The 9,988-nt window shown below is 27.9% G+C and overlaps 1 protein-coding gene across 1 annotated transcript; it reads right to left on the reverse strand.

Annotated features, from left to right (window-relative positions):
- Positions 1-631: 631 nt before the first annotated feature.
- Positions 632-2,148, reverse strand: LOC136073954 (uncharacterized). Its single transcript, XM_065786254.1, has 3 exons — positions 1,805-2,148; positions 1,579-1,712; positions 632-1,527 (listed from the first exon to the last, which is right to left on the reverse strand). Exons 1-3 carry the CDS (start codon positions 2,146-2,148, stop codon positions 632-634), a joined length of 1,374 nt encoding a protein of 457 aa, XP_065642326.1.
- Between the last annotated feature and the right edge of the window lie 7,840 nt (positions 2,149-9,988).

Genomic DNA, 9,988 nt, shown 5'->3' on the forward strand with positions numbered 1-9,988 from the left:
TTTATTACACACTAATTGGGTGTTATTGCAGATAACCAGTCATTAATTATATACTACCTGATGACGGTCACCCTGCTGGCCTACTTATATTGAATGTTTGTTTTTTTGAATTAAATTTTATATTAAGTTTGCTTTATTGAAAAAATTCAATACGTGAGCTATTGAAGTTCTGTTGAATTATTTGCCTATTAATAACTCCTTTTTTGAAACACGAGTATTTGGTCTTGGTATATGTAGAGAGCACGGTATCGATTTAGCTTCATCGACCTCATTATCCGGTAACTGAATAATTTTCTTTCGGTAGTTTTTATACTTTTGGTAGTTGTTTATACATATATATATAAATATATATATATATATATATATATATATATATATATATATATATATATATATATATATATATATATATATACATATATATTGTTGGTTAAGTTTCTTTTTTAATTTTTATTTTGTTTATTTATTTATTTTTTTCCTTCAAAGGCGAGTTGGTAAGTTAGGCATACTGTTCTTAATTTAGTTTGCAATTTAGTATAAACTATACATATTTTAATAAAGTCATTTTTTACATTTGATACATTTATCGATTTTGCTCAAATTTGTATTCACGTAAAGCGTAACAGTTTCTTCAAAAATATTCATTTATCAAAACATTCGCACAATCATACCCTTTGTATATGTATTTGTATAAATATTTAACAGCCTTTACAGACATGCAAGCTTCAACATTAATAAGGGCTTGATATTTTTTAGATAACCAAGGATTGTAAGGTACCACCCAACGGTTATCTACATTTTTGCCTTTAATTTTGATAACCAACCCATTATCACGACGTCTATATTGTGGATAAATATTGTAAACGGCTAATGTGTTGGCGTTAAATTCTTTAGGATAATTTTTGCTGCACACTCCATCTTTTATGCAGGGAGAATTAGGATTCAGTATCCCACATGGGCCGTGAGTCATGCAAGTTTTAATAATATCATAAAGTTCACGATTAACAACCGGATCTGGAATTTCTGCACATATTAAATTAATGATATCCTGTGCTGTTTCAAGTTTATAATCATTGGCTAAATGAAGTAAAATGTGGGCATGCAGCAAACCACGCTTTTGAAACTCAATAACCTGAACATGCGTTACAACTTTGCCTAATACACCATGTTTGAATATATCATTGAGGAGGTTATTTAACTTGAGTTTAAATACTCGAGTGATCAAATCAGGTCTATCATTTGCAGTCTGACCTGGATATAAATTTTCTGTTATTTCACGCCATTTTGGGTTGCAAGTAAAAGTCATAAAAAGATCTGGTTTACCATACTTTTTAATAATTGCAATTGTATCTTCAAAATTTTCATTTAAAGCTCTAGAACTTCCTACATAAGATGATGGCAAAATAACTACTCGCCCTGGTCTAACATTACGTTCGTTCGCAATGTTGTTAACATGTTTATTTATGGCATCATACTGCTCGCTTCTCAGTTTATTTTGATTAATTCTGATAAAAGCAAGACGCTGGCCTTCAATTTTTACATATGCATCTACAGCTTATTGCTGAAATAGTTACTTGCCATAAAATAATGAACAGAAAAATTGCCGAACAGAAAGTCTATAATTGTAGAACTGAGATAATGTAACATGATTTCTAACCAGTGTGGCACGCTCAGGGTTATGCACTAACTGATTATGCCAACCAGCATCACCTCTTGGGAAAAAGAGAAGATAAATCATAGAATCTTAGTTGGCTGACATACTTGATACAATTTTTAAAGGATGACCTCTTGGGTAAATAAAAACTTCCCTGGAAGTTGGGCGAGCACCATCTTTGCCAACAAATACAACTGCAACTTCATCGTGTGAACGTATATTATATCACCCCTATCAAGTAAAGACATTTTTACAACAGAAGATTGGCAACCTTCTATAGCCGCTTGACGAATTTCTTCATCTTCTACTTCAGCCATATTTTTAAATGCAAGAGCAATTGAACTTTGTTCAGTAATTATAGTTTGCAATTGAAACATTAAATTACGTAAACAAACGTAAACATTACCACGTTGTTGCATTCTAAAATTTACTGCTGCAAGTGGATCATATATATATAGTTGAGAATACATTGGTCGAATATCTTGATCTGGCATAAGATTACCTACACGATGATAAATCTGGCCACATATTTTAAAACACGGGGGCCGATGATTTATTGGTTGAACTACAGTTGCTTTAAAAGAAGCGAAAGAAAGAAAGGCATTATAATTTCGAATATGTTTTAAAAAATTAACATTAGCATTACAATCTACATAATTCCCTGTACAATCTAAATAAATCATGTAAAACTTGTGTAAATGGTGAAAGTGGAGGTAAAGCTATCAACGCGCCTTATAGCACTTACATCGTCTTGTAAATACATAACTTCATCTATCCTATCATCCATTTCAATCTAGCCTATCAATCCATTTCAAATTTCATTAAACATATTTATCAAAGCAACACTAATAATTTCTTTGTTTTACTCTAAAGTTAACAATAAAAAAAAAAAACTTAATAAATAACTAGAAAAATCTTATTCGAAAAATTATAAAATAAAGAAACCAAATAAATGCAAAATAAAATTAATTTGCCATCATCAAAAGTAATACACCTGTATTACTTTTTCTTAAGTTTATTTAATTAAAGTTAAGAAAAATCTGCAACCATATTAGCAAAGACTTATAAAAAATAGTAAAAATTTATTTTGTTTCTAATAAAAAAAATTTAGAAACAAACAAATATCCTTTTTTACTAAAACAGTAAAGTGCTTCTCATAAAATATATATATATATATATATATATATATATATATATATATATATATATATATATATATATATATACATACATACATATATATACATATATAACCTTGGAGTCGCGGACAGCGTCATAGTTCATGTATTGGGAGAAAACATTGAACAAAACTCATAATAAAACTTATAAATGCGTTACGTACAAAACAGGCTATTAAGGCGGGTTTGTAAATTGCCCCCCCCCCCCCTTCAAAACACAAACTATGACGTTCTTGAACTATTTATTAGTGAAAACATATGAAATCCAAAATTTTCTATATAGCATATATAGTACATTTTATAAATAAACCCCTACAATTTCCTTGGTACAGCAACTCGATTATGATTAATAACAACTCTGTAAACATGAATTTTTCAATAATCTAAATCTTAATAAATTATAAACAATTAAACTTAAATAAAAATATATGAAAATGATTAATGCTTTATTAAATACATAAAATTAAACATATAATAACACAATTATATTCTAAACCACAATTCATTCATGCAAGAGAAATTATTAAACACTTATTGAAATGTTGTCTTTTATCCCAATTATCAAAAGCATGTGAAAGCATGATACTACCCATAAATATCTTTTAACGGAAGACCCCATCTAAGAATTATTGTTACTTATATTTTCAATATTAACATCTATAACACGAAGCTTCAACCTTAAAAGTACAATTTAAAAAAAGATTACAATAAACTAATTACTTAATAAAATTTTAAAAAGATTTTATATTAACTATCATTTCAAGCTACTAAACATTATCTACCTAATGTCAACTTAAATATTTTTAACTCGTTCCATAAAAAGTCATGACTTCTTTAAGAAAACGCTTGATTAAGAAAATTCTAAAAACTACTTAAAAACTAAGAAATGGTGTATTTTACAGAATAAACAATTGTAACTAATATCGAACAATAGGTATAACTATGTGCACCAATAATAATAATAATAATAATATTCACTGTTCTATTTCAGATAAAAGTCACTAATTTATGTTTCTGCCTGAAGAAATTATATTAATGTATATATTAAGAAACAAAAGCAGTGAGTTTTAGTAATGAAACTACCTATTAATCATTTTTAACAACAGACACTAACATAAAGATAAGTCAAAGGTAACAACATTACACAAAACATTTTTAAAGATAATGTTATGTATTCAGAATAGTTATAATGAAGGCTAGACTACATTCGACCTAAAGCAGTAACACCGCTTGACTAGTAAGGTTGGCGAATCTTGCTCTAGATCTATATCTTAAATATATTGTGTTTTATAGTTATACTAACTATAAAACATAATATTTTTTTTAATGTTATATAACGTATAAAAACACCTCATTTAACAATCATGTACGCATCAGATAAAATACATTTCATAATATTATAAAAACACATTTATATAAACACATTTATAAAACAACTATACAACATATATCACCACATACACCTATTTATCAAAAAATTTTTAACTTTGAGCATAATACAACATTTATTAGCATCAATTATTTTTAATGTAACAAAGAATACAGACTACAATTCACAACATTGTAGTCTGTATTCTTTGTTACATTAAAAAGATGAAAAAGATGAAACCATTTAAGAACAAAATCAAAAATTTCTAATAAACAAAAATACAGATACCTTAAAATGAAGCATAACACAACATTCTTTTCACAAATTCCAAAATAATTTTTTTTAATTTTTCTATTTCTTCTTATTTTTCCTAAGAATATGAAATATACATATAGATATAGAGAAATATAAAATAGATTGAAATAAACACAAACTTTTGTATATAAACTTACATGACCACAAACAGCAGTCTTATTTTATTTAACTTTTCATATTAAATACATAAATAAAATTTTATTCTTATTATTCTTTCTACAAAAAATCTTAATCTATAAATAATCTAATAATCTTAATCTATATACAATCTAACTTCTTCTAAAAAATGAAAACAGGCTATAAAAATTAGAGAAATAAAAACAACCAACAACAAACAAATGATTATTTACATTTTTTTTTTAAACAATGAACAACATCAATTCTTCTTGAGAATAAAAGAATATCAGCTCTAATTCGCTTGCTGACCTTACTCGAAAGACCGCATGGAACATATAATCGCGCATAAAAAAAAGTCTAAAAACTACTTAAAAACTAAGAAATGGTGTATTTTACACAATACAGAACCGTAAGTAACAAAACGAACAAAAGGCGTAACTATGCGTAACTATTCGCACTAATAATTATAATATTCATTAGCGTATTCACAATTAGATGTTATTAGGTTGAATAATATTTAATAATAATAAAATATATTTAATATATAATAGAATTACAACAATATGTTTATTTCATAATGGAATATATTAAAACAAGCTATATAAAGTATATTTTAAAACGACGATATGTGTATATCATATATATGGCCAATTCCATAGTTCAGTGACGCATCATGCGGAGAGATTTTTTTTAATAGAAATTGTTTTATAACTCAAAAATAATTTTTATTACTCTAAATCAATCTTGAATTAAAATTTTATAATATAAACTAAACACAATTGTATTAACATAACACTGCTACATAGGAAAAATTAAATCATGAGTTCAGTGACGCAACGCGGAAAAAAGTGTTTTTTATCAGCATACTTTTAAATAGAGTTTTCGCTGAAATTTTAATTCTTGCTTGACTTATTAGATTTTTTTGTTGTAATTTATTCATTTGGCAATAACGTAGTCATAAAAAAAGCCACAAACAATAAAGTTTTCATATCGTTTTATTTTACAGAAAAAAAACTCAGTTCAGTGATGCAACGTTCAGTGACGAAACAAAAAGACGAAATTAAAGTCATTTTAAAAAGTTCTGTTATTTTGTAATAAATTTTAATTATACTCAGGTGAAAATAGCATCGGAACAAAATTATCATTCTGAGCATAAAAATAATGTGACTTTGATATATCTTTAATTTTTCTTGAATAACTTAAAATTGAACTGAATCCAAGTTCATTTTTTTGTTGTCTTGTATCATTTTCTGACATAAGAATTACAGATATTTGCAAATCTTGTAATGCTAACTCAAAATCTGCTGCTGACCTGATTTTGTATTGACTAGTTTTAACTCTCAGGGCTGCGATTCCCTTAACAGTAGCTCCTATTCAGTCAACCACTCCTTTCCCGTGCATCGCTGCAAAGAAATGCCAAAAGAATATTTTATGAAAACGTTTTTCAAACACAACCATTGCAGCCATAATGCTTTTGTTTTTGAACTGAGAAGTGGCATTATCGCTGAACATGTGTTCTTTTTTGACATGATCAGGAATAAAGTGAAGGATTTTGTCAATGTACGGTATAACGGAAGACTTAGTATGATCAGTTGAATCTGAAACTATGGCAAATGTTTTTAACTCAATGTTCCAGACTGCTAGGGTCATGATAGAAACTTGATTTTGACCAAAATGAGCCGCTTGTGGCTCATTTTGATAGAAACACCTAGCGTTTTCAGCCCAGTCAACTTGGATTACCGCAATTTCAGAATTAACACTCATCGAAACCTCCTTCAGTTTATTAAAAATTGTTGATTGGTTTTTCTTTACAAATGCATGTTTAACGAACTTATCACGCATCGCTGATATGTGTTGGATGAGTTCTGTTTCAGTAGAGTTTTTTGAAATTTTTTCAATGTTTGCATATGTTTTAGTTTCAGGCTTTCTCCACTCGTCCCAGGAAACTTCGAAACCAAATGTATTAACAGTTTGCAGGTGTTTATCGAACTGTTTCATACCTTTGCATGCAACGCATTTGTCATAGGCGCAATCGTATGTGTACGGTTCACAAACAAAGTTATTTATTATTTCAGATCCAAATTTGATTGAAGGCGCTTGAATTGATTTTGTTAATGCATTTAAGGCAAATCGCATATTTTCATGCAAACTACAAACACAAACAATATGCGGAAATTTTGTAACTGATTTTACATTGCGTGGACGAAGGTCGCAAAATTTGCTGAGTCCAATTTTTATGTGCAGATGCTTTTCCTTGAATAACTCGAAAGCTTCTTTTAGCGAATAATATAAATGACGTATCTGAATATTGTTTGCTTTTCCATCAGATAATTAAGTTCGAGTGACATCTTTTTTGTTTGGTGATATTTGGGAAACTTCATCTTCATTATAAAAGTTTACAACTGCTGAAACATTGCTTTCAGAAAGACCATACAGCTTTGAACATGCTGGAGGCAGACCCGAATTATCTTTACAAGCAGACCTATTTGAAAGAATAGAAAGAATTTCAGATTGTTTCTCCTTTGAAGTTGGTTGTGCTTTTAAGACTTTTTTTTTAATGCTTTTCCTCTTTGTTGAAGGTTTTAAAAGATGAGCTTGGTCTTTGATATTGATTTAAAAGTTTTCTTTTTAAAGCGCGACTTTTTAAAACTCTTAATTTTGCTTTAGCAGCATAAGCTGCTTTTTTATTAGGATCGGCTTTCAATTTTTCTCGATATCTCTTAGATCTAACTCTGGACATTTCTTTCTTTTTATCAGCATTCCGAGAAACATAATTAGCTTGTTATTCTGCTTAACGTTTTTTTTTTACTTCTAATTTTGATTCCATTTCTTAAAAATTTACAACTTTATAAGAAAATGTTAACATAAATCCAAAAGCTTACTAATATTTACTACTAGCCCTTCACAATTCTAAAATGCAAAAATTTATTCGAATTTGAAAATTTTAAAAACCCTCAACGAAGTCTGAACTTTTGGATTATATTTTGACTTCCTTACCGCGCTATTTTATAAAACGCTAATTATCCCGTCGATCGGTTCAGTGACGCAACAGCTTTTTTAAACTATAACTATATGTTAATACAAAGCTTTTTGACCAATTTTTTTTTTAGTAATGATTAAAAGTTTACATTAAAATAAATAATTTCTAAAAAAACCTCGCCATAAAGCATAATTTCATTGCGATAATTAAACTTTTTTAGTTTTTAGTTCAGTGACGCAACGTAATTTTTGCAGATGTGTATGTGACCAAAAAACACTTGAATTAATTTTAAAGAGTAAAGTTTTTTTACTCAAGACATATATGTAATCTCAAAGATTCTCTCTAAACAAAAATATGGATATGTTTTGTTTAAAATATTGCAATAACTCGCCCTCAAATTTTACTCACTTTTTCGCATAAGAAAAAGAACAAACAGTTGCTAACATTCATCAAATTCATCTACTCGGTTCAAACATTTTCTACTCAAAATTTATTTTAAGAATAATTTTAAGGTGTTTAAACTATAATTAAAGAAAGAAAACCTTTTGAAAAAAGAAATTTTTAAACACGAAATTTATCTCTTCCATCTTGGAAATAGCCATATATATATATATATATATATATATATATATATATATATATATATATATATATATATATATATATATATACATATATATATACATATATATATATATATATATATATATATATATATATATATATATATATATATATATATATACATCAATATATATACATCAATATATATATATATATATATATATATATATATATATATATATATATATATATATATATATATATATATATATATATATATATTTAAACATATATACATATATTTATGAGTCCAATTACTCCACTGGAACCTGCGAAATAACCAAAAGAAATGAGCATTGCTTTTTTTTGATTTTTTTAAAATGTTCTAGTTAAGCAACTTAATACTTTATTATTTGTTATTTTTATTACTGTTTTATAAATAAGCGTCCTCGTTGCTAAGGCGACTAGTTATATCAGAATTGTAGGTTTTTTTTTTAAGAATTTTCTATGTTTAAATAAAAATTGAAAAATAATTATTTTTACCATTTTAACACAGGTATTCCTAAAAAAGACTTAAACACACGTATTCTTAAAAAATAACCATGCTAATATACTGGGTGACGAGAAAAAACGGAGACAAAATTTAATATGTTCTCATATTAAAGTTTTTTACGGTATTCAAATAATTTTATTGGTTTTCAGATTCTCCATGATTTTATGTTTAGTATATATATGTTCTTAGTTTGATATCTCTAAAATATATATTATATTTTTAGAATGTCAAATAAACGTAGTGCATTTTTGGAGTTGTTTCGTAAAGGAATGCGTCAATGTGATATTGTTCGCTTGCTTAATGTGTCTAAGCAAACTGTGTTTGAGGCCGTCAATCGTTTCAAGGAGTTCGGCCACACTGGTCGCCGTCCAGGAAGTGGTAGAAGACGCACCGTCAACACGTTCGCCAACCGCCAGTCAATCGAAATTCGAGGGTCTCCATGCGAAAAATCGCCCGTGAAACCGGAATGAAACGTGAATCGGTGCGACAAATGGCAAAAGAGGAGCTTAAGCTCGTGCTTTACAAGCTCCAAAAATTTTAATTGCTCACTGATGAAAATAAACGTGTGCAGCTCTAGAGATCCCGAGAAAAAAAACCGGCCAATACTACTAGGAACCTGTTTAATTTCCTGCTAATCCTGCTAATTCGGCTAATCCTGGTAAGTTTTCGCTTAATACGGCTAAACTTAATAAGTTTCCCTTTAGTCATGACTAATGAAATTTACGTTTATAAATTTCCTCCTAATCCTAGTAAGTTCCTACTAAGTACTTACCAGGATTAAACAAAATACTAAGTAAGTTCCTAGTAATTTTCAGAAAAAAAATTCGTCTTATTTGTTATACGCCGTCTTTTATTTATTCACACGGAAGTCAAGTCAACTCTAAAACAGCTTTTTCAGATTCAATAGTTGACTAATTAATTTTTGTAATTCTATAGTAAAAAAGCTCAAGAACATCTAGGAACGAATGCGTGGCTTGCAATTTATTTATTGATTTGTTTTGTTTTATTTGTTAATGCTTTATAATGCGGGTTTAAATATTAATTTTAACTCGACATAAATTCTAGCATTTTCTGTATCTTTCTAGCATATTTTACAGTGCAAATTCTAGCATTTTCTTATTCATAGTGATATGTATGGTGACTTGTTTTTTATTTCTGGTTTTATATTGTCCTTATGATTTTTTATTGTTTACAATGTAACTCTTTTTTTTACTGAACAGGCTAAATATTGCTGATTTGCTAACAGTTATAACTGACA

This window comes from Hydra vulgaris, chromosome 01 (assembly GCF_038396675.1).
Source record: "Hydra vulgaris chromosome 01, alternate assembly HydraT2T_AEP".
Classification (NCBI taxonomy): Eukaryota; Metazoa; Cnidaria; class Hydrozoa; order Anthoathecata; family Hydridae; genus Hydra; species Hydra vulgaris.

What these genes read in the sequence shown, in the direction of transcription:
- LOC136073954 (XM_065786254.1), bottom strand. Translation starts at nt 2,148, where the DNA reads ATGCCAGATCAAGATATTCGACCAATGTATTCTCAACTATATATATAT. An exon ending in CTCGCCCAACTTCCAGGGAA is followed by an intron (nt 1,713 to 1,804) that starts GTTTTTATTTAC and finishes CTTTTTCCCAAG; the next exon opens with AGGTGATGCTGGTTGGCATA. An exon ending in TTTCTGTTCATTATTTTATG is followed by an intron (nt 1,528 to 1,578) that starts GCAAGTAACTAT and finishes TAAAAATTGAAG; the next exon opens with GCCAGCGTCTTGCTTTTATC.